Source organism: Hypoxylon fragiforme (assembly GCF_022984875.1).
Source record: "Hypoxylon fragiforme strain CBS 206.31 chromosome Unknown GGS25scaffold_5, whole genome shotgun sequence".
Classification (NCBI taxonomy): Eukaryota; Fungi; Ascomycota; class Sordariomycetes; order Xylariales; family Hypoxylaceae; genus Hypoxylon; species Hypoxylon fragiforme.
In genome coordinates, this window is record NW_026054760.1 from 3564528 (window position 1) to 3587840 (window position 23313).

General features: G+C 50.1%; 6 protein-coding genes across 6 annotated transcripts; 4 read left to right on the top strand and 2 right to left on the bottom strand.

Annotated features, from left to right (window-relative positions):
• Nucleotides 1-462: 462 nt before the first annotated feature.
• GGS25DRAFT_522228 (uncharacterized protein) lies at nt 463-2561 on the top strand (the record flags this gene model as incomplete). Its single annotated transcript, XM_049264186.1, has 2 exons — nt 463-1165; nt 1321-2561. The coding sequence occupies 2 exons, from the start codon at nt 463-465 to the stop codon at nt 2559-2561; spliced, it is 1944 nt and encodes a 647-aa protein (XP_049117191.1).
• Nucleotides 2562-2913: 352 nt separating this feature from the next.
• Nucleotides 2914-4096, top strand: GGS25DRAFT_492762 (S-adenosyl-L-methionine-dependent methyltransferase). Its single transcript, XM_049261211.1, has one exon. The coding sequence runs from the start codon at nt 3072-3074 to the stop codon at nt 3681-3683; it is 612 nt and encodes a 203-aa protein (XP_049117192.1). The 5' UTR covers nt 2914-3071; the 3' UTR covers nt 3684-4096.
• Nucleotides 4097-4233: 137 nt separating this feature from the next.
• On the top strand, nt 4234-9095 carry GGS25DRAFT_492763 (uncharacterized protein). The gene is made up of 3 exons (XM_049261212.1): nt 4234-7408; nt 7540-8517; nt 8643-9095. The coding sequence occupies exons 1-3, from the start codon at nt 4579-4581 to the stop codon at nt 8762-8764; spliced, it is 3930 nt and encodes a 1309-aa protein (XP_049117193.1). The 5' UTR covers nt 4234-4578; the 3' UTR covers nt 8765-9095.
• Nucleotides 9096-11622: 2527 nt separating this feature from the next.
• Nucleotides 11623-14162, top strand: GGS25DRAFT_301847 (uncharacterized protein). Its single transcript, XM_049257658.1, has 2 exons — nt 11623-11759; nt 12029-14162. Exon 2 carries the CDS (start codon nt 12083-12085, stop codon nt 13814-13816), a length of 1734 nt encoding a protein of 577 aa, XP_049117194.1. The 5' UTR covers nt 11623-11759; nt 12029-12082; the 3' UTR covers nt 13817-14162.
• Nucleotides 14163-14507: 345 nt separating this feature from the next.
• Nucleotides 14508-17340, bottom strand: GGS25DRAFT_522231 (uncharacterized protein; the record flags this gene model as incomplete). The annotated part of the gene is made up of 2 exons (XM_049264187.1): nt 14508-15937; nt 16098-17340. The coding sequence occupies 2 exons, from the start codon at nt 17338-17340 to the stop codon at nt 14508-14510; spliced, it is 2673 nt and encodes an 890-aa protein (XP_049117195.1).
• Nucleotides 17341-17776: 436 nt separating this feature from the next.
• GGS25DRAFT_492779 (ammonium transporter) lies at nt 17777-20360 on the bottom strand. Its single transcript, XM_049261213.1, has 4 exons — nt 19906-20360; nt 19526-19845; nt 18737-19414; nt 17777-18652 (listed from the first exon to the last, which is right to left on the bottom strand). Exons 1-4 carry the CDS (start codon nt 20002-20004, stop codon nt 18295-18297), a joined length of 1455 nt encoding a protein of 484 aa, XP_049117196.1. The 5' UTR covers nt 20005-20360; the 3' UTR covers nt 17777-18294.
• Nucleotides 20361-23313: the final 2953 nt, after the last annotated feature.

Below are 23313 nucleotides of genomic sequence, written 5' to 3' on the forward strand. Positions count from 1 at the left end.
AGACTGGTCAAGCATCAACTAATACCTAGAAAAAAAAAGTGACCTTTTCATTGAGCTTAATCAATGTCATTCTCAGATCCCAAAACGCATGTTATTGTATTTGGTCGACGCTCTCTATTGTTCTTTGTAGTTAATATATAGTAGCACTTATGCCTTAGTTTCGCACCACGTTATCTTTCTTGGGATGCTTCTGCAACTGCTCGAGTGATAACTTTAAGTTGTCTTATATTCAACAACCTTGAACCCTTGGACTTCCCGTAGGGCAAGAGGTTAGCCCACAAGTACTTTTACCATTACACTTCTCGTACTATCATCACCCTTACGAGCGGAGGAAAACCACAATAACGAAACTCTCAGCATACCCCCCATAAACTACGGCGGGCGACTCTTATTAGGTATTGATTAACCAACGATTCGTTACATATCCCGATACATATTTCAGTCTCATTCATCACCGTCAAGATGGATTACCCCCTTGTGGATCATCCTTTAAGTCGGTATAACACGAAGCCGCGGACCTTGGCCGGCTTTAGGATACCCAGTGATGGAACTTATGAAACCGCATATTCGCTTATGCTTCTCTTGAATTTGGAGAAAAGAGCTAGCTTTAGAGCAAAGTTGGAACTCTCCAGTCTGCTTTCCCCGCAACTTCTTAATATTGTCAACGAGACGTCCATCGACGAAGCATTCGAACCCGGAGTAGCGGGCGCCCCCCCGACCCACAGACGATTCATTTTCGGCAACAACGCAGCAGCAGAGCATCTTCTCGAGTTTAACCAGACCATCGACAAACTCAGAGATGCAGAGGACGTGCTGGGCATAGCGGGACAGAAGTTCCGGGACGCTTTCGGCCCCGATTACGTAGCCAACGAAGACATCAGGACGTTGGTAGACTGGGCCATCTCCTTCGGCTCCCATGGCATCTTCCACCGCCTGCGGGCCATGATTGTTTATATTGAACAGGACCCGTCGAGCAGCTTCAAAACCGGGGATAATGCCCCTGATTATACTTGGAGGAAGCATATAAAGGACAAAGCGAACCGGTGGGGTCACGTCCCGCTCCTAGTGGAGGACTTGCAAGTCGTTAATATACGACGTCTAGGCCCACACGAGATCAACTTTCAAGATTTAGTTTTCACGCATGAGATGTTCAGGATCATACACTGTATGACAGTTGAAGAGGCCACATGTATTGGTATGATACATCAGTAACCCCCCCCCTTTTATTTTTTTTCTCTCTCCCCCTTGCTTTCTTCTGCAAAGAATAGTATCGAGATGATTTCTATGTAATTATTCTAATTTTTACTATTATCAACCTAGTTCGACTTGCGCTCTTAGTTGGTACTGACAATAAGCCAACACCGGAGGCATTGATATTCAGCCACTACATTAGCATTATCGATGGCTTCAAGAGTTGGAGATGTGAGTTTCTATCTTATCTCATCACCGAGGAAAAAGCTAGACACAGCAACGCAAGGCAATGGTATACCGAAAGGGGTTGTTTGAACATCGACGAACTCTACGAGGAACTTATCTGCGTCGTTGTCGAGATGGCTCGCGCGGTCATGCAGTCGCGGCCAATTCTGGAAGCGACGCGTGAGGTGGCTACTGAACTAGAAAATCGTCTTCAAAGAGCCCTACGGCACACGCCCGACACATTATTCCGAGTAGATCGTTGCAGGGTATTCCCATTTACATTCTTACAGGGTCAGGCCGGCATTCTTCATTCGTGGCCCGACCCGAAGAATGCGACCCCGCCTCTAGTCGAGCACCATGTGCTTCCCCTTATGCCATCATTCTTACCGGAGCGACCCGTCAATTTCAGCAGAGTGGATGGGCACTACACCTTCACGGAGGTCGCTAGAAGTCCTGCGAATCATCCTCTGACTCATTTCAATATGAAACAGGAACGCCCTCTCCCCCCAAAGATTCCTGCCAACTTCTACGCTTCCCAATATAACAACTCGCGCCAAGGAGGAGGAGGTCGCTCGTTCCAGGGACGTCACTCCGCGCACTCCGCGCACTCTGCCAACTCCCGACCAGGCTCCCACAGCTCCCAACAAAATTCCAACCGACCAGGCTCCCACAGCTCCCAACCAGGCTCCGCCACCGCCCCCCGACCAGGAGGAGGAGGAGGAGGAGGTGGTGGTGGTGGCATGGCTATGGACAGTTTTATAAAAAACGTAAAACAGGCAAAGGCACAGGTGGTGGAATTTTCGGACGCGGACGGCGACTACGACCACGACTCCGACTTCGACCCCGACTTGTCGGCTTCTGACGAGGGGGGATCCTATCGGGAATCCGAGAGCCGCCGATCGAGCCTCGCGCAAACGACGGACGAGGAGGAGGCGAGAACGCGCAGCAGCGGCAGCGGCAGTGACAGCAGCCTAAGCCTAGAGACGGACGCGCGACCCGGCGGCATCGATACTAGCGCGTCGTTCTGGGGGGCCAGTCTGCCGCCCGCGAGCTCAATAGCTACCGGGGGCCAGCTCAAGAGAAAGGCGGCCGTCGACGCATACGGATCGCCGCCTAAGAGGACGAGACACGTGGCTGTGTCGTAAAGGAAAGCGAGGGCGCGGTGAGTATATAAACCTACTTGTGTATGAACACATGGAGAGGTAAGTAGGGCTGGCTTGGGTACCTTTGTAGTCGCTGAATTCGTAAAAAAAGGGGGCCTTTTATTTCCTTCTTCACCTACATATGATAATCGATGTTTTTCTGTTTTTCCTGCGGATAGTTTCACTGCGTAGTATGATCCATGATTGCTTTTGTTCAGATAGTAAATCAGACTAAGATCAGTAGGAAGTGATCAGCCTACAGATATGTAGCTAGTTAGGTACTAATGAGAGGCTTCTATCTGTTGTCACTAAATTTAGAAAGTGGAAACTCCCGTGATTACTAATGCCTAGGTCTTGGGCACTCAAAAAGGAGAACCGTTTTTGACCTGAAAGATCAACATCAGCTACTACCTACTTGCCTATGGTACATGAATATTCGTATACCTACCTAGGTATCTAGTAATTTGATGTGTCTGTTGATATTTCAAATTCTCATTCAGCTTCCGAGTCGCGATGCCTGCCAATTTTGAGAAACAGAGCTATTGGCACGATCGGTTTCAATCCGAGACGTCATTTGAGTGGTTGGCGTCGTCGGAGTCGTTCATGTGCCTCGTAGAGCCTTACCTTTACGCGTTGTCGCATGAGGAGCATCCACCCCGGATTCTCCAGCTGGGCTCAGGAACAAGTGATTTGCAGAATAGCTTTCGTTCGAGGGGTTATCTGGACGTGACGAACATCGACTACGAGCCTCTTGCTCTTGAGCGCGGACGTCTCCTGGAGAAGAATGCTTTCGGCGACATCAAGATGAAGTACGTCGTTGCAGACGTTACGCAGCTTAGTGATGGCTTGCCTGCAAACCAGAGATTTGAATTGATCGTGGACAAAAGTACCGTTGATGCGGTATCTTGTGGCGGAGAGGCAGCTCTCCTGCGGATGGCTTCTAGTGTCAAGAAATCCCTGGCAGATGGAGGAGTCTGGATCTCTCTCAGCTATTCATCAATCCGCTTTGAACTGGAGGGACTGCCGTTTGATGTCGAGATCATAGCCAAGATGCCGACGCCTAAGCTCAAGATAAATGACCCAGATATCTACCATTGGTGTTACCTCCTTCGGCCAAAACCGTAAAGCTGGAAGATGAGTAACTCAGATCATATGAAGGCTCTTTCAACGATGACTAGAGCTTGGCTTACTTCATACCTTATTAAGGCTGTGACTGGATATTTTGGCATTTTGCCTGCTGGCTGTGTTTGTTTGTGTTAGCATTAGGGTTGGGTTCTAAGCCAAGGAACTTCTAATTACTACTAGTTGTACAATACAATACCTAGTAGTGACTGCTATACACCAGTGGCCTGGGCCTGGGCACTGATTGACTCTACTATTCAAGTAGTACATACCCTAAGGTTAGGTACCTAGTATGTAGTACATTTCAAGGTTATGTGTCAGCTCCATCATGATGTGTATTACTAGGTACGTTACATTATGTACATAGTACCTATCTAAGTAGACCGTAAAACATTCAATGTTGATGGCAGTTTTAGTCTCGGTGGACGCCAAGACCGGAGCTTTTTCAGGCACCTCGTTTTAGCTGCATCACGCTAAACCCCACTGCGCTATATCAAAACGGCATTAACCTTGAAAAGCTCCTACGGACTGGAGGTACAAGTACGTACTATGCGATGACCTCACCGCACCGCAGAATCCAACGTTCGAAGCTGCCGTACGTCCAATGTTTCGTCTTGGTGATGCAAGCAAAACCCAGCAAAACCCAACCAAATCGTGCTTTCCTCGTCCGTTGTGAATCATTTGTGCCACCTCGTCTCTTACTCCTGCTCTTTTAATGCACACAGATTATTATTATAAAAGTTCCAAGTTTGGAACTCTCCTACTTATCACAACTTACTTCATACAACTTACTTCATGTTGCCTAGGTAGACTACCTTGATACCTCTACCTACTACACACAATCCATATCCGATCTAATAAACTCCAGTTGCGTTTGCGCATAGAAGAAAGTATAAACATGACGGATCAAGGTGATTTTGAAAAAGATGCGACGGGAAAGGAATATGGGAACCCTCACAATGCTAAGCACCCAATTCCTACAGTACAGGGATACCGACAGCACAGAAAGAAATTGGATGGCCAGATAGAAGAGGAAGAACAAGCACAACAAGGACCAGAAGATGATTCAAAACCCAAGCGCGCATTTCAGTCTGCCAAGGCCGTCATCCAAGGAGAAGATACCCCAAAGTCTCAACATGACCCTTATCCTTCTACAAATCACAACTATGTTAATCCGCAACAAACTTCTCGCCATGATGCAAATAGAAGGGGAGAAGAAGAACGAGAACAAACTCCGGATGAGCGCCAGGACGATGACAACCACCGAAGCAAGAAGGGAGAATCAGACAAGTCTGCAACGGAAGTTGCTACAAGTGCTGTAGATCCAAAAGAAAAACGCAAAGCGATGAAAAAGACAAAGAGGCATGGCGGGGGACGCGAGGTCACAGACCCAGTCACCCATCTGCCGATTATTATCCATGATCAGACTGGGAAGGATCTCAACTCAACACCTCGCAATGAACCAGAACCCGGAGTACATCACCTCACCGCTACTGGTCCGCAAGGTGCTTCCAAGTCCGACCAAGAGTTGCGGTTAGAGCAGGATAATGTGCAGAAAACCTACAATGGCATGCAAAGGCTATTTCCGCCACCAAATTTCGAGGAAACAAGACAAGAGCTAGCTGCCGTATACCAACAAGCAGTATACGCTGGCTTGGCTATCATTGGTTCTCTAGCTGCATCTCTAGTACTTCTCCCGTCAATTTTCATCGGCTATGGTTGGTTGGTATTGTTAAGCACGGTGCTATTTGTTGTATTGGGCGCGGCCACCGTGGTTGGGATGGGAAAGTGGGTAAATAAAAGAGTTAGTGATGTGTTTGAAGATGAGACTTGGGATGCTGCGCGGCGTGAGGAGCAGGCTATCTTGAGTAATGACGAAGAGTTGCCCGAATCAGTTCAATGGCTCAATAGTCTCTTTGCAGCAATTTGGCCACTGGTTAATCCCGACCTCTTTGCTTCCCTCGTCGACCAGATTGAAGACATTATGCAAGCCTCTTTACCTAAGGTTATAAAGATGGTAAGCGTAGATGACATGGGTCAGGGGAGTGAGTCTATCCGAATTCTCGGGATTCGGTGGCTCCCAACTGGAGCGGCGAGCCAGTCCGTTGGCTCTGACGGAGAACCTCAAGGCGGTGATAAGGGCACCGGAAGCGACCGAACTGACCCGCAGAGTCCCCAAAGTGATGCAGATAATCGAGAAGATGGGGTTGAAGGAGCCCCGAAGCACGATAATGAAAAACCCACGGATCCGAAGCAAGAAGAGCAAGAACAAGCGGCCATACGCGAGGGTATGGAGGCCGAAGAGGGTGATTTCGTAAACTTAGAACTTGCACTTGCTTATCGAAGCCGCTCATCGGGCAAGTCGATAAAGTCCAAGGCGAAGAACGCACATCTGTATTTGAAGTTTTATCTTCCTGGAGAGGTGGCAATTCCCGTCTGGGTTGAACTCAGAGGTCTCGTCATGACTGTGAGACTCCGTCTACAGCTGACTCCGGACCCACCATTCATCTCGTTATGCACCATGACTTTCCTTGGGCAACCTAAGGCCAGTATATCGTGTGTTCCCCTTTCAAAACACAGCTTCAGTCTTACCGATATTCCATTGATATCCTCTTTCGTCAACTCGGCAATCGACGCTGCTCTGGCGGAGTATGTAGCTCCCAAGAGCCTAACCCTCAGTCTCAAGGATATGCTTGTGGGCGAGGACTTCAAGAAAGATACAACCAGTCTCGGTGTAGTCTGGATTTTCATTAAAGATGCACAAGATTTCAAGCAGGGCGACGGTGGAGTGGGCCCTATACAAGGTTCGAGCGATTCATACGTCACCGTATCCTGGGGCAAATTTGGAAAGCCAGTTGCTTCGACTCGCATTATTACGGGCGATAGTAACCCAAGGTGGCATGAATGGGCCAGTATACTGGTGACCCCAGAAGAAGTGAACGCAGAAGAAAAGTTACGACTCCAGCTCTGGGACTCGGATAAGTGGTCGGCGGATGATGATCTAGGCCGCGTGGAAATAGATCTGAAATACTTGATAAAAAATTCGAATAAAATGCTCGACCGTCAGGACCGGTTCACCGGCCAGGACCCTGATGAGGCAATGCCAGGGTCGTTGACTTGGTCCGTTGGGTACTTTTCGAAGAAGAGGATCACTTCCAAGGAGTTTGAGCAGCAGACTATTGACGAAGAGATAAAGACGAAAGAACAGCTCAAGCAGCACGTCTCAGAGCTATCAGAGCACAAGCTTAGGGAGTCCGGAAAACCTTCAGACGATGAAGAGGTTAAGCAACAGAAAGCCCAAGACTACAGAGAACTCGAAGAAGCTATGATTGTCTCAGCGCCGCCGTCTACTGACTTCGTTTCGGGTATTGTCAGTGTGCAGATACATAATATCACCGGGTTGGAAGTACAAAAGCTTCGTAAGACAGACAAGGGAGAGGGAGAAGAAGACGAAGATGAAGCGGAGCAGCGCGATGACATGCCTGACAGTTACTGCACTATCCTACTTAATCATAAGAAGATCTACAGAACACGGACGAAGCCAAAGAACTCGAAACCATTCTTCAACGCCGGGACCGAACGTTTCGTTCGAGATTGGAGAGATACCGAGATCATTATTAGCGTGCGGGACTCACGGGAGCGAGAAGATGATCCGCTTCTCGGGATCGTTTACCTACCACTGAGGAAAGTGTTTGCGAAGAGGAGCCAGGTTATGGAGAATTATCCTTGTAAGTCAATCCTACTTTCTACCCAGTAGCCGCAGTAGACACCGTCTTGCATGATAATTTCTAAAATTGGATCATACTCCCACGTCACATGTATTAAATATACAAGTTTGCTAAACCTATTGTTATCATAGTGGTGGGAGGCATTGGCTACGGTCGAGTGCGTCTAAGCATGGTTTGGAGAAGTGTTGAGGTTAAACTTCCTCCAAATCTCACCGGATGGGATTATGGAACCCTGGAGATCCGAGGCTCTATGAAGGCGAAAGCCGATTTACCTAAGTCTCTAACAGAACACCGTGCCAAGATACGAACCAACCTAGGACGCGCCAAGATGGTTCCAGAAAACGGTTCTTGGGTACCTAAGAATAAGACACGCGATGAGGCTATGTTCTTGGCCATCCGTAAACGATACGCCTCAAACATGGTGATTGAATTTCGTGAATCCGTGCTTGGGCCAGATAGAACCGCAGCTTTCGCGGTCCTGTGGCTTCACGAGCTTGTGGACGAGGTAAATGAGACGAAGACCTTGAAGGTATGGAAAGGATCGAAGGATGGCCTGAAGAAAGCGGAATCATGCTGTGACTACAATGGCATGGCAGATGGCGAGCAGCCTTTGGGCGAAGTTGAACTAGAGCTCAGATTTTGGCGTGGTCTTTCTGGATATCACAAGGTCTATGCCGCTCAAGCTAAGAACAATGAGTTGCGGAATGTGATGGAATGCTTGGATACGATCACTGACGAGAAACTTGACGATAACGAGGACGAGTATGATGAAAGCGAGGACGATACGTCAAGCGACAATGACACAGAAGATGAAACCCGTAAAAAGCTCCGCGTCCATACGAACGACTCCTCCTCTTCATCTGCTAGCTCCGACGACGAGGAGCATGGTGATGGTCACGGAACCTCGAACAAGTCCCACTTATCACTGTCGGGTCTCAAGAAAGCCAAGAACATATTTCGCAGCCCCGTCGATGGGCTAAGCGAAGTAGCTACGTCTGTGCTGGCGCCGGGACATAACGATCCTGACGATGGGTCTAGAGGTGTACGAGGACAGTTACGTGATTACAAGGACCACCACAAACAGCTCCATCGCAAGCACCGGGGCATAAGTAAGTAATATCGGGAGCAATCTCGTCCTTTCTAGCGTACAGCCCGTGCCGGGAGTCTTTATACTTCCGAAATATATGTAAAGTTATATGCTCAAAGAGGTAATTGCTAACTCCTGTTGTTATAGTGCAGTGGCGGCCCGCGAGAGAGGCTAACCACATAGGCGGTAAGCTGAGCAGGATCAAGGGTAACATTAGTGGTATCTTCCAACATGGGGAAAAGGATACTGGCGTCGAGACTGAGGTATGACGGATCCGATGGAACCACATGGACATGGGGATAGGCATGGGGATGAGCATGGGGATGGGATGGGTTGGGTTGGGATCCATGATGTTATGGGTCCATGGGCCGCTCTTAAAATACTGAGGTTGCATGCTGATCATGTATGCGCCGTGAATTTGGCCTGTTTGGGTAATTATTTATGTAATTTATGTAAAAGTACCTACCTAGGGATGGATCCATCACGGACTCCGTCACGGACGTGGGCTGACTAGGACCGACTAGAAGATTGCTGCCATGGACTTTATCGCAACCCCCTAAATACAACATTCAAAATGAATACTAATCATATAATAATTGTGCACAGTAAGAAATTACAACGTCGTTTTCCAAGTCTTGATTCAGTACCAAGTAGTGGAGATATCTTGTATGAATCAGCTGTAGGTAGCTCATTGATTTGTCAACCTTATGCGGCACAAAGAGATGCCTCCTTAAGCCCTAATTACCGGCAATTTGAAACGTTCCATCGAGTGTAATGTTAAAGAGAACCCCCCAACACCACCACGCACGTGGCTATAGCGTTTTCCAGAAGCTCCCTTTCCTATAAAAGATCTGTTAACTATTGTCATATGAATTTTACTATGATAATTCTACCGGGTACATAAAGTGAACAAGTTGTAACTACACAGTAGTTGCTCCCGAGTCTCGAGGTACACAAAGCCCCTTTTACCCCTTTTACCCCATTTATGTATGGTGGGCAAACCAGCAATAAACACATCATGTGTAGGACTAGCAGACCAGCAGACTAGTAGCATTGCATTGTATGAAATTCCATTGGCATGCAGCTCTGCTCATGTAACCAATGCAGTTGATGTGTCGACAGCAGATATATGGTAAATAAATACTTGATTACACAATGCACATACAAAGGTCCATTACCGCCAACCTGGGAAGGGTGAGCATTATAAATCTCACGTCAGACTAACCACCACGTAGCCCCCAAGGCTACTCTAGCGAAATCTACAGCGAAATCCTCTTATTTAGGGCTGAACGGACTAGGCTTTATCGCCTCTTGCCGGTCGCGCGAGGGAGAAGCGACTGGTTCCCGCTAGGTTAGCCAGGTAGGCATAAAAAAGCACGTAGCATCGACGCAGCATCAGTGCAGCATCGACGCCGGTAATAACTTTAATATTGTTGATGGATACCCTCCTCATCGCCAAGCACATAGCCTATCACAAGGATTAATAGCCGAATATCGGCTGCACTAATTTCTCATCAACACGTTTGTTTGATGGGTCTGTGGCTTGTAAAGGGGCCTTACCTACTACAGTATGTATGTAAGAGAGGGGAGGGGGGGCTTTTATGAAGCAACTACCACCACTTGTCGGGATATCTTGAAAGCCAGTGCTCTATGGTCGCCGATGAAGATCTCAAAGTTGCTTTAAGAGTAGGCTGGTCCCTCATACCTGCGAGCTTGAGGCACAGTGTGTCAGTGACTCCGTCTAAGCCCTCTCGAACTAGTAACGAGCACAGCCTAGCAACCCGTTGAATCCTACATATTTCCTACCAATGCACCAGAAACTTCCTTTTTCAGCCCTTTTCTATGACATGCAAAAGGAATATACTCACATACACGTGGACCTGTATGCCTTACAGATCGATTAGGTACCTAGTAGGTAGGTCTTGTTCCAAGCCCTACAACACTAGGGATGCAAAAGGAAAGGTTGATTAGCGGCTGGTGAGATCGATCAGGGAATGCTTGTGTGCTTTCTCGTTCAAGAATAACTCGACAAGATATTGGATACCACTTTGCCCCACGATATTATTGCTAACCCACATGGCTATCCACACCCAAGACGCTAGGTACCTTACTCACACAAATACAGTACATAGTACATACACTACAGACGGAGTGTGTACTCATTCTTTGGTCGATGGATCTTATCTCACCGCTTGCGGGGCCGAGGTCTAAGGACTTAGGACCTACATGATCACGATAGGTGAACCGTTAATACCTTACATACAATGTAGTAGTTATAGAGGGGGAGGATACCTACATCCGTTACGTGTAGTAGTAGTAGCTTGATGACGATTACTTGAATACATACTTGACAGTTACATGCTCAACACAGAAATTACACACAACATACCTACCTACATAGTAGGTATATATACATACCTAACTACCTATCTAACCTGCTAGGTACACAAATAACCCCTGTTTATAGATTGGTATTGCCACCACTTCTGCTCGGGTGGACCCATCCTACTGTGAATAACCCTGGTGCTCTGTTTCTGTGCTACATAGTATTATCTCATGATAAATGAGGTTTCGATTTCCGTATTTCCAAGGACTTGGGCTTGGTTTTCCGGGTATCAGAGGTTTGCCATTTAAGGCGACCCCTTGATCCCGCAGCCCGTCTCCCGGCTTACGACGACCCTATCCAATCCTCCCCCCCTGCTTACAAATATATACCTTTCTATTCCAGATCAAAATAATCACCCGTTCATCTCTCTACTGATCAATCAGGTCATTGCTCCGTTTAAGCTAGATCAACCAAATTTCCTCAGGCTAGCAAAAAGAAAGATCCGAGTAAAACTACCTACCCAGGTTACCTAACAATTGGGCGATAGCGGGTCAGCGAAGGACTACAGCCGAGTATTACAAGAGACAAGCTACTCATTACCAACAAAAAAGAAGAAATAGATAATTACTACTATTATTACTACTATTACTACTCAATATGACAAAACCGCGACCAAATAAGCGCAGCCAACAGCTGCTCGATTCAACGAACAAGAGCTGCGTTAATATCCGACGAAGTGAGGTATTACGACCAACCCGGAAGAGAGCAAGCAAGCCCAAAGTCCGAACAGGTAATTAAAACAAGAAAGAAAGAAAGAAAGAAAAAAGAAAACCTACCTATTCAGCCCTGTCCCGTTCGTTTCAGCTGAAGAATGAATACGTTAGCTAATACCTTCTCCGCCGAGTTTCATAGGGTGCATTAGCTGTAAAAGAAGACATGTTAGTATATACCATACCATATCATGCCACATGCCATATACCATATATATGCTACCTACTATACTGAGGTCTTTGAACCTCGCTTCATCGATACTGTCGTTACATAGGCACCATAGGCACCATGTAGACAGACAAGCATGAAGCCTATTAGCCTTGTGGGCTGGATACCTAATAATACAACTACTTTTTCTTTCACACTATCACTGTCACTGTCACTGTCACTTCATCAAGATCATGACTTGGGACAACTAACTTAAACTCGTATATAGGTAAAATGCGACGAAGGCAAGCCAGCTTGCGCAGAATGCGAGCGCCTAGGACTGATGTGTGAGGGCTACGCACCACCCAGAGCCAAAGCCCAATCACATCGGCCTGAACGGCTGCTGCTCCCCAAACCGAAACTAGCCTCCATATTGGAGTCATCTAGCAAGACACTTGCCACGTCAACGCCACCTCAGTCTATACATCTTCGCCCTCTAGCCACACCGATGCCCAGGTTCGGGTTTGAGATGAACGAGGAGGACAAGTGGTATTTCACGCTGTTCAGATTCCAGATCGCTCACGAGCTCTCGCCGTATTACCCGTCCAAGTTCTGGACCCAGACTTCGCTCCGAGATAGTCTGACCAACCAATGCGTGCATCACTCGATTCTCAGCATAGGCGCGTACGGCCGTGCCCTCATGGACTTCCGCAACGAGCCCACGGGCAAGGTGTTCCGAACGTGGCGGCCCCCGGCGGTACCCAACCGGCACCACCAAGCGGCGCTCGTCCACCACGCCAAGGCGCTTTCTCACCTACGGTCTAACATCAGGTCCTACGGCATCGACGGGCGTCTGACGATGGCCGCCACGCTCCTGTTCATCGTGTTCGAGAACATGCAGGGCAACTACCACAGCTCGGGGAACCTGATCCGCAGCGGCATCAAGGTTTTGACGAACATGCGGAACCGGGGCAGCGACAGCAGCAGCGGCTCGCGGTCGATCCTACGACGACAATGGCACCGGTACCAGACAGCGCAGCAGGACGAGGTCGACGAGATGACGAGCATCTTCCTGCGGCACAGCGTGCAGTGCGCGTACATACCCTTCGCGCACGGCAAGTTCGCGTACCACATCCTGCTCACCGAGGACGAGGACGAGGACGAGGGCGAGGAGGACGACGCGGCCGTCCCGCTCGACAGCCCGTTCACCTTCTCGCCGCCGCAGACCGTCGAGCAGGCCAAGCACATCTGGGACCACCTCGAGGTGCGCATGGCCAACTTCCTCAGCAAGGCCCAGTGGTACAAGGCCAGCCCGCGCTACGCCTTCGACGAGGCCGACGCCTACGGCGAGCAGGCCATGTACCTGTCCATCCTGAGCGAGCTGGGCGTGTGGCTCGCCTCGCTGGCGTATCACGCCGCCGACACGCGCAACCACCGCGACACGAGGGGCCTCGAGCTGCTGCGCCTTTGGCACAGCGTGGCGGTTGTGGCGGTGTCCTGCTGCCTCGACCCGACGGAGATGGCGTACGACAAGTTCCTCCCCGACTTCGACGACATCCTGCACCGCTACCGGCTGTTCGAGGAGTTGCCGCCCCCGGCAGACGCGCCCGCGAGGATGGGCTTCACGAACGAGGTCGCCAAGATCCCGATCCTCGCGTTCGTCGCCGCCAAGTGCCGCGTCGCCCGCGTGCGCAGGGAGGTGGTCGAGCTGATGGGCGATTTCGACAGGCGCGAGGGCGTCTGGGACGGGTTCAACGCGCTGAGCGCTGTGGTTGATATCATGCGGCTTGAGGGCCAGCTGGACCACCACACCCACCCCCACCACTCCCAGCACCAGAATCAAAACCAGCAGTCGTCGTCTTCGTCCTCGTCGGTGTCCGTGGCATCCTCGTCTTTGTCGCCGAGCCATGCGGCGGAGGAGGAGGACGCGGCTGTGGCGGTCCCGGCGGAGGCGAGGTATACCTGGGCCAACACGTTCTGGGACTTTGAGAAGAGGCACATGAATGTCGAGTACATCAAGGTGCTCCCCAACGCCCTGGGCGAGTTCGAGAGGGTCAGGTGCGTGCTGGGCTCCTGAGGTGAAGGGGAGAGCCTGTGTGTGCATGCGTACCCACCTAACAACCTATATCTGCCTACTACCTACTAGTTGAGAGGCTCGGATTTGGAGCCAACGTCATAATCTATCTTTTTGAAAATTATTGTTTATTGTTTTCATATCTATCTCGCCACTGTGTTTCTAGCTTAGGTGTTTTGGGGGGTTATGTCTTACCTAGGTTAGGTACTGGGCAAGTACCTACCTACCTATGGGTTTTGGATATTAGACACACGCCGATCTTTTACGAGAAGTTCATATCCCGAGTTTGCACAGATCTACTTTGGGTACTGGGGTACGATGGGCAGGAGAGGAAAGAAGAGGAGGAAAAAGGGATCACTACTAGGTACCTAGCCCCCCGAGTAAAAGTAATCAATATCATTACTCTCATACAACATCAAGCTACATACAGAACTACCTAGGTACCTATCTACTCGACCGACTTTTGTCCACGGAGCATGATAACGACACCAAGAAAAACAGACCAAAAAGTTGGGTTATCCTATCCTTCTAACGATAAGAGCTCAAGATGGGGAAATAAAAAATAGCTTTTGAAAACGCTGGAAAACAAATAAAACATAGCCGCATATGTACACAAGCAACCAACTTTCCGTGATGAGAAAGGCACAAGGGCCGGGCAAAAAAAAAGAAAGGGGGGGGGGAAGCAAAAACCCCCTCACCCCAAATGCCAATAATCCCTCATCCGCTTCATCCGTCTCCTCTGCCACTCCTCCTCCTCGTCATCGTCATCCCCATCCGCCTTCCGCTTCCTCGGCCCTTCCTCCACGATCCGCCCCAGCGCCGACGGCCCCCGCCTGCGCACCATGTCCTCCAGCAGGTCCGCCTGCGACCGCCAGTGCGGGTCCAGGTGCGCGCCGGAGACGGGCATGGGCGTCGGCTGCCGAGGCTCGAGGTCGTGGAATAGGTGTTTCGGTGGCTGGGGGGTCGCGGAGGTGATGGTTATCTCTGGGGGCGACTGTTGCTGGTGCTCCTCGTGATTGTGGTGGTGATGCTGCTGCTCCTCGTGCTGATGCTGATGCTGGTGGTGGGGAAGTGGCGCATAATGGTGGTTGCCCTTCTCGCACTGCTGCCGGCGGTAGCTCTCGTAGTCCTCGTCCGCGTGCCAGCTCTGAAACTCCTCGCCCGCCCACCAGTCGCTGTCGCCATCGTCCTCGCCATCGTAGGAGAGGAACGCCTGGGCGGCGGCGGCAGACTTGTTCGCGGGGTTCTCGTCGTCATCATTGTCGACGACGGGGCTGCCAGCACCATCACCATCACCGCCACCGCCACCATCGTTCCCGCTACCGTTGCCGTCTTCGTCCTCGGTGTCGGTGGCGCCCTCGACCTCGAGCACCGAATATAGGTTGGTGAACTGGTCGAACTTGCGGTGGTTGTTCGGTATGTGCGTGGCCTGGCGGCCGTCGGAGAACCCGCCGTGCGGCGGCGAGCGCTCGATGTAGGGGCTGCGGCCGTTGAGGGTGTGCGCGTACGTGAGGCTGTCGTGGCGGACGGGCGTGACGACCGTGCCGTCGCGGACTCGGCCCGCCGCCATGTCGGCCTCGAGCAGGGTGTACATGTAGGACGCGCGGTTGGTGCTGGCGTCGAAGGAGCGCGCGCCGCAGTCGACGCAGAAGAAGGGCATCTTGCAGGACGGGCACGTGTGCGGGTGCGCGCACATGACGCAGCGGTACTGCCAGCCGCACCCGTTGCACCGCACGATCTGCTTGTGGAAGGGGCAGTACCAGCCCGAGCCCTGGCGGCGCCGCAGCGTCTGCCGCGCCGCGTTGTCCGGGTTCGTCGACATGTGCACCACCGACCGGCACCACCGCCCCGTCCCCGTCCACTGGTGCTGCCGGTTCGCGTCCATCCAGGCGACGAACGCCCGCCGCATCGTCTCCGCCGTCCGGTACTCCTCCAGCCGCTCCCCGGTGAGCTCGCGGACCGGGCGCACCACGGCGATCAGCGCGTTGAGCCAGGGCATGTACCGGTTCCTGTGGATCTCGTCCGTCTCTTCCCTTCGCGTCGGGTTCAGTCGGTCGTGCTGGTACCGGTAGCTTAGCCAGCTGTCGATTACCTCGATGTCGCCGGCGTAGAAGGGGTCGGCCTCTGTATAAATAGAGAAAAGGGGGAATTCATTAGCATATATAGTTCAATCAATCAATTAAATTGGAATTATGCGTTTTGCTTGTTAAATCTTTTTTCTTTTTCTTTTTCTTTTTTTTATGGAAAAAGGGGGTAAGGGGTAAGGGGTTCATCATAAACCTACTCAATATCTGTGCCTTGTCAAACGGCATCATATAAGTGCCTTCAAACATTAATATCACAGTTCGTGGCCTGAGCCGGGGATTGGTGCCCCATCCAAAGAAGTTGTCGTCACCGACCAGGCTCTCCGCCCAGTTGGCGAAATACTCTGCCGCGCGCAGATCCAGGGTGAAGCATGGCGAATGAAGGATGACGTTGAACCGCTGGATGAACAGCCGGATCTGCTCATCGTCTTCGGGGATCGACTCATCGGTCGCCCGACGCTGCTCCCTCATGTGCCGGATTCGCGAGCTGTACTGGGTGGTCAGGCCGTGGAAGAACTCCCTGCTGAGGCCCCTGTCTTGAATGGTTTTGGGGTCCCAGCCCTGCGCCTCGCACATGACGTTCCAGATCTTGATCGCCTCGTCGGCCAACCCATGCATCTTCATCCTGCGCTCCATCTCTTGCAATTCTTGGATGAGATCGTCGTAGTCCTGGAGAAACAACCTGCCCTCAGGGTTCGTCTGGATCTTTACATTGGCAGGCTCGCCTAACGGGAGCCCTTCTGAAGCAAACTCTTCCATCTTCCCGATCTCATCCATGACATGTGCTGTCAGCTGTTCCCGGTTTCTATTCCCTATGTCTCTGATCACTATCACGGCGTCGAGCTGCTCTCTATCGTCGCCGTTAGACCCTAGCGTTCTGTCGCATGGGTTGCGGGTGTAAAAGCGACTTCTAAGCGACAGGGAAGGATGATACCACACCCCTTTTGCCTGGATTCTGTTCCTTAATTGTAAGGCTGCTTCTTCTGTGAGATCCGCGGTGCTTACTATGGGTACCCTAGGCCGTGGGAACGGTTGTCTAATTCCTCGAAAAACGCGTCGGCCATCTGTTGTTCGTTGGTTTGGTGGCTGAGCCATGGGTCGATCCAGTGGATCTGGCGCTGGTTGAGGCGGTTCAGCTGGTTGCTTTGCCGCCCCAACTGACGGCTCAGTCCTCAATTGTGGGGGAATGTATCGGCCTACGGAAGGTGGTGCGTTTGATGCGTTTGCTGGAGCTTCTCCCGTGGATGAGCTGCCTGCTGCCGGTGCCTGCCCTGTTCCACTAGGTGCTGGGTTTGCTTGGTTTGCTGGAGTTTTTCCCGTGGATGCGCTACCTGCTTCCGGTGCTTGCCCTGCTTCAGTAGACAGGCTCATATTGGACATCATCGCAGCCCATCCCGTCTGTTTCGCATTTCCCGCATTCGGATTGTTTTGGTTGTCACTCATGATGGAAGCTACAATTTCTTATGACGATGTATAGACAATACAAATGATTGATTACCTAGTAATCATCACAAAGTTTCCAAAAAACTTTTAAGACTTTTATAAGTAGCCTCTACTTGGAGATCGATCGTCTAAACGAACCTTTAGGAGAGATTGTGTCCAACATTTTAATATGCCATGGCGGTTCTTATCTACCTTGGACGGAGTCATTGAGGCTGCAAATCGCCATTCTTTGCCTTCTTGTTCACTAACTGAAAGGGATTAGTCCAGTTGCTGCATCTCGGTTCAATGAGATCGTGCGTAAATTGGCCGGTCTACGAATCAATTTCTTCTTCAACAATACCTATTCTCTTTTTCCTAGGTCTCAAGTTTGCGACCTAGGTAAGGATATGACTCTTTGTATATGTTGGGTTAATCATAATCGAGAGATACCTAGATAGTCACTGAGTGCTATTACGAGTCCATCTACCTAACTGCCATCGAACTTGACATACCTAAACGATGAATCCATAGCTACTTGGACCCAAGATTTGATCACTAGAATAAAAGGTCTTGTTTATAGCATACTTCATCTTCTATCAACTAGGCACTAGATACTCGGTACCCAGTCTACGTCTGGTCGTAAACTTAGAAACGATGATTTCTTTATGCTGTTCATACAAAAAAAGGGGTATAATGACTCCACTTCAACAATCAAATCTAAGAACAATTGTATTGACACAGAAACCTTTGCAACAACGACTATTATGTAATGTGTCATCTTATACGATGTCTTGATTTCGACGCCATCTCCTAAAGACAAGACAGGCGTGGTATTTTTTCTGGTTTTCCTCTTCAAATGACGGCTCGACTAGGCGAACTTGAATGGTATGGTATGTTATGTTGTTGACTCGACTCGACTCGACTCCATTTTCTTTTTATAGACAACGCCACCACATGCATGCATGCTTCCAATATCTATACCATCTTCTCGGGACCCTCACTGCTCTTGGACGAGCCTGCACGGCCAGTACCCGGGGTTGCCAACTCGGAGGTGCCAGTGAGGACATCGGTGGTGTGGCGCTGTAGCTCGACATAGTCGTAGGCAAATTCGCCCAGTTGGTCGTCGTCGACGCCGATCTCCTCGTTCTCGGCTGAAACACGTAGGCTCAGGCCCGGGACCAGGTTTAGCAGGAACAGGATGACACATGTCATCACGAACGAGTATGAGAAACCTGCGACGCAGTCGGCGATCTGGTATCCTAGTTGGATATAGTTCTGGTTGATCCAGCCACCGGGGATGACGGTGAAGCCATCAAGCGCTGCGATGTAATCACTATAAAACGGTTAGCACTTTTCACGAAATCCAACCAGACTCGCTTTGAGTCATGGGCAGCCAAAGATACAAGGCAAGACTTACGCTGCGAAAATGCCGGTCAACAAGTTACCGATAATACCACCAATACCGTGGACAGCGAAGATATCCAAAGCCTCATCAACACCCATCACAAACTTGAGCTTAGTGGCAAAGTTGCAACCGATGCTACCAACGATACCGAAGATGACGGCAGCCCAGGGGGTGACGTAACCAGCGGCGGGCGTGATGGCCACGAGACCCGCAATAGCGCCGGAGCAGAAACCAACCACGGACCACTTCTTCTCCAGACGGTAGTCGAGCAAGACCCAGGTGATGCCGCCGACGGAAGCAGCGAGGTGCGTGACGATGCAAGCCATGACGGCGCGCATGTTGGAGGCGAGCGCAGAGCCGCCGTTGAAGCCGAACCAGCCGACCCACAGGAAGACGGTGCCGAGGACGATGTGGGTGACGTTGTGAGGGCGGTAAGGCAGGCCGGCGGACTTGGCGTAGCCGGATCGCTTGCCGATCATGACGGAGAAGGCGAGCGCGGCGGCACCGGACGAGATGTGCACAGGAGTGCCACCGGCGAAGTCGAGGCCTCCCATCTTGAACGACCAGCCGTTGGCGTTCCAGGTCCAGTACGCGATCGGGTCGTACACTATGGTGGCCCAGACGAACATAAAGACGATGCAAGGTAGCAGACGGGCGCGGTCAACCGCGGCGCCGATCGCAAGAGCTGGTCTGAATTCAGGTGCGATTATGGTTAGAATAAAGCGTAGGGGTAAGAGACAGGATAGGATAGGTAGATAGGAAAGGGAGAGCGCAACAACGCACAACCCGGGCAAGACTCACGTAATAGCGGCGAACATTCCCTGGTACAAGCAGAAGAGCAGATCGGGGACCTTGGTGCTGCCGACGGAGGGCTGGGCGAGGGTCTTCATGAGGCCGAAGTTGGACAGATCGCCGATGAAGGCGCTGCCAGTGTGGGAGAAGGTCAAGCTGTAGCCCCAGAAAAACCACTGGAAGTCGACGACGGCGATGGAGAGCATGGCTAGCATGATCAGCGACAGCGCCGACTTGCGCCGGGCGAGGCCCGAGTAGAAGAAGCCGACGCCGGGAATCATGAGCAGGACGAGCGCGGAGCACGTCATGATCCAGGCGAAGTCACCACCCTAAAATGACGGAATTTAGCATTGTCCTGTCTCCTCCCTTTTTTCATTTTGGCTCCATACCTCGTAGAACTGATTTAGATCCGTGACATCGGTGGAGTAACCGGCGTCCGCCTCGCCGGTGGTGCCATTGTAAGGCGTGACGTACAAGCTGGAGGACATTGCTGGACGTCGATCACGACTCGGGCGACGGGAGTGTTGTCTTGTCTTGTCTTGTCTTCAATGTTGTCTCGTGGTGTGCCCTCTTATTAAAAGACAAAACCTCAAATGTTGATCCAAATTCCAAAACCTACTGTAAGGTATAGGTGGTTGACCTTTCGTCAAACACTACAATATGTAGGTTACCTAGGGCAATGCTTCTCGGGTGTGAGACACTCGTCCCACAAAAGCTTTGGGTTTGTCGCGATTTGCTTTTTGGGTGGAAGGAAATAAGAGACACGACAAAGGGAGAAGGGAAGGAAGTAGGAAGTTCGTGCATATAACAGATGCCAGGGGCGGATGACGGTGCCTAAATACAGGCGGCGGTGGTGCAGCTCGGGAAGTTTCCTCGATTGGATCAGATCAATTCATGTACATGTATGTATGCACCTAGTATGTACCTTTTTCTTGTGGTAGCACTGGTAGGTACTGATTATGTACCTGGACATTGATTGTCTGCCTGAGTCACTTATCCGTGTGCTCTACATTAAGGTTGTCAGAGAGAAAAGGCGTTCATGGCTTGTACATGTACATCGTAAGGTCCTGAAAGAACAGCATTCAAGCCGGCCCGGTTACCAAGTTTCTTTGTTCTACATATGTATGTACACATGAAATGTACCTTTAGATACCTAATACATACATAGTAGTTACTAGGTACTGTGTATTCAAGGTTCAATGCTCGAGGTCTCGCTAAGTAGCTATCTTTGGACCGAGTAGTACCTACCTAAGTAAGTACTACCTAAAGTATTAGTGAGGTATAAGAGAGATTGGAACCCCCTTACTGGCTGACTGGATGCTTCAACAATTAAAAGAGATAAATAAAAAAAAAGGCCCTTGACGTTGACTTACATGCTGGGTAGCTTGGTGGAGCTCCTGATAAGGACCCGAGAAGACGGTGGGCTAAGTGGATTCTTACGGGTGCGGCGAATCGATTCGTCTGCATGCCTTACCCTACTTCCCCATTCCATCTCCCTGGCTACACTAGAGGTATTGTACCCTTGACTGCCTAGGTAGGTATTTAGACGCTCTTGGCATTGTGGTGAGATTACATGTAGGGCGCTGGGTAATAGTTAGTTAGGTCTAATACATAACTACATAGAGATAGATACGGTGGCCCGACACACGTTGTGGCTGCGCGAGCGGAGGATCACCACTCAAAAGAGACGACAAGCGAGACGAACTTTCAAGGTCGAAGGAAGGGCATGATTCCTTCCACGAAGCATATCCATATTGGCATATGTAGTTAGTGGCCAGATGACTTTCTTCAATGTTCAGCTTTACAGTCGAGTCTCAGCTAAGATCCATTAGGACAAGTGACGAAAATTTCCCCTTAACCGTACAGCTGTATGGTGCATGTGCATATGTGCCTAGATATGTTTGCTACAGCCGTACATACATACTTGCCTCCATCGTAAGGTGTTTAATATAAAAAGTTGAGAACGTTCCTTGGAAGAAGCGCATGTAGGTAGATATTTGGAAGTTCCCAGCTGGACGGTCCTGGAAGTGTTGCAATTTTAGGTAGGTACCTAGGTAGGCATTAAGACCGACGGCAACATCACATGCCTTGGGCATTTCAATGTTGAGAGAGATGTGTGACATTGTGTGTAAGTGTGAGTGTGTTCCACCTTCCACCTGGCAGTGTCTCATCGTCTCCTAAAGTCGGACCACGCGGGAACTTTTTCCATTCGTGGATTTTGCCAAAGCTGAAATACTCATGTCTTACAATCATCATAGAACACTGCCCGGGGAACACGGTAACGGTAGTGCTGCAGAGAACTTGCACGACCATAGAAAATTTAACGCTGCGGCCGAAGCAAGCATATAGGCATGTACACGTGGTAGGCAGTGTGAATCTTGGTCAATTCTTGAGCATATCTCAACGACGAGGAGGGGGTTTGGCCAATGATGATCAAGAACGAGCTACAGCTTTACCCACGATTCGCCATGCTTAGCCCCTTGGATGCATCGACGGATGAAACCCCTAACCGAAGTTCGTATCGAAGTTGAAGCAAACAAAGCCTAGATGTGTAGTGCTGATTACAGCGTCGAGTCGGGACAAAGAACAACTTATATATTTTGATTGAGGGGGTAGTTCATCCGTAAGGTAAACATTGATCTATTTCATTCACCGCGTTTTGTTGAGGCTCTGTGATGCTTTGAGCTTTTTTGGCCTCCAAGTCTGGACGTAAAAGAAGACCCGACCCGACTGAAGATCGAGACGGATGTGTCTATTTTAGGTATGTACCAACAGTATATTTGATAGTTACCTACATAGTACCTAGCAGCTTCCATGTTTATTACAGACATGTAAGATATACATAAGTTTCATGATTTCGGCCTCTTTGGACTGATTATTGAATTTCCCTTTGTCTTTTAAAATGATGATTAATATCGTAGGTACTGTACCCTTAGGTAGCTTAGGTGTGTATGTAGGGTAGGCTAGTGTAGGGCAGGCAGGTATCAGGTATCTTGGAGGAACTTGAATGAACCTTGGAAGCTTTTGCATCGAGCCAAGCTTTGCCAAGAGGTGGAGCTTGCTACGCCCAGAGATAAGAAAACACCACTGGCCAATGAAATCAAGCTCTTTTCCTTCAAACGGACATATCCAGAGCTAACAGACTAACAGTAGAGCCGGGGGCCATGGATGTACCTAGGATGTAGGTACATGGTAGTGCTACGTCTCAGTGCTGATCAGGGGTCCTAGACTCCTAGTACTCTCTCTTCAACCTCTCTCTCTAACCTCTCTCTCTCTAACAATACTGCAACATACATAATCACCTCCGTTTCCAAGTTCGGCGCAATCATTGATGCAGGCTCGTTGTGCACTTCTCCGAGGTCCAGATATTTATCCCCCACGCCGCTCATGAAGATCTTGCCGGTGTCTTAGACAAAGGTCATCTGAGCCACTACACAAGTAACTTATATAGTAGTTGACCCTTAGTAGTTGACCCTTCAAACCCGACTTAGGAAAGCAGGCTGCTTGCATACCAAATTCCTAACAACCAGATAACAAGGTCACTACGGTACTACTAAAGGAATACCCAGGTAGGTAATAAGCGACCGGAGCGGGAACGGAGCAAACTCGAGAGATCCTACCGTGTAACATAAGAGCATTGTGCAACTATCCGCCCACCAGTTATCTTTTTGTTCTATGTAGGTTGGTCATCACTTGTAGTCTTGACTGTCTTGTACGCCGAGTAGTACTAGGTAGCTAGCATTTTCAGCTGCTTTCAAGGATCATCTCGCGTATCTCTGTACAGACGCCACCCCTTT

What these genes read in the sequence shown, in the direction of transcription:
- GGS25DRAFT_492763 (XM_049261212.1), top strand. Translation starts at nt 4,579, where the DNA reads ATGACGGATCAAGGTGATTTTGAAAAAGATGCGACGGGAAAGGAATAT. An exon ending in GGTTATGGAGAATTATCCTT is followed by an intron (nt 7,409 to 7,539) that starts GTAAGTCAATCC and finishes TTGTTATCATAG; the next exon opens with TGGTGGGAGGCATTGGCTAC. An exon ending in TCGCAAGCACCGGGGCATAA is followed by an intron (nt 8,518 to 8,642) that starts GTAAGTAATATC and finishes CTGTTGTTATAG; the next exon opens with TGCAGTGGCGGCCCGCGAGA.
- GGS25DRAFT_301847 (XM_049257658.1), top strand. Translation starts at nt 12,083, where the DNA reads ATGTGTGAGGGCTACGCACCACCCAGAGCCAAAGCCCAATCACATCGG.
- GGS25DRAFT_492762 (XM_049261211.1), top strand. Translation starts at nt 3,072, where the DNA reads ATGCCTGCCAATTTTGAGAAACAGAGCTATTGGCACGATCGGTTTCAA.
- GGS25DRAFT_492779 (XM_049261213.1), bottom strand. Translation starts at nt 20,004, where the DNA reads ATGTCCTCCAGCTTGTACGTCACGCCTTACAATGGCACCACCGGCGAG. An exon ending in ATCTAAATCAGTTCTACGAG is followed by an intron (nt 19,846 to 19,905) that starts GTATGGAGCCAA and finishes CCGTCATTTTAG; the next exon opens with GGTGGTGACTTCGCCTGGAT. An exon ending in GGAATGTTCGCCGCTATTAC is followed by an intron (nt 19,415 to 19,525) that starts GTGAGTCTTGCC and finishes ACCTGAATTCAG; the next exon opens with ACCAGCTCTTGCGATCGGCG.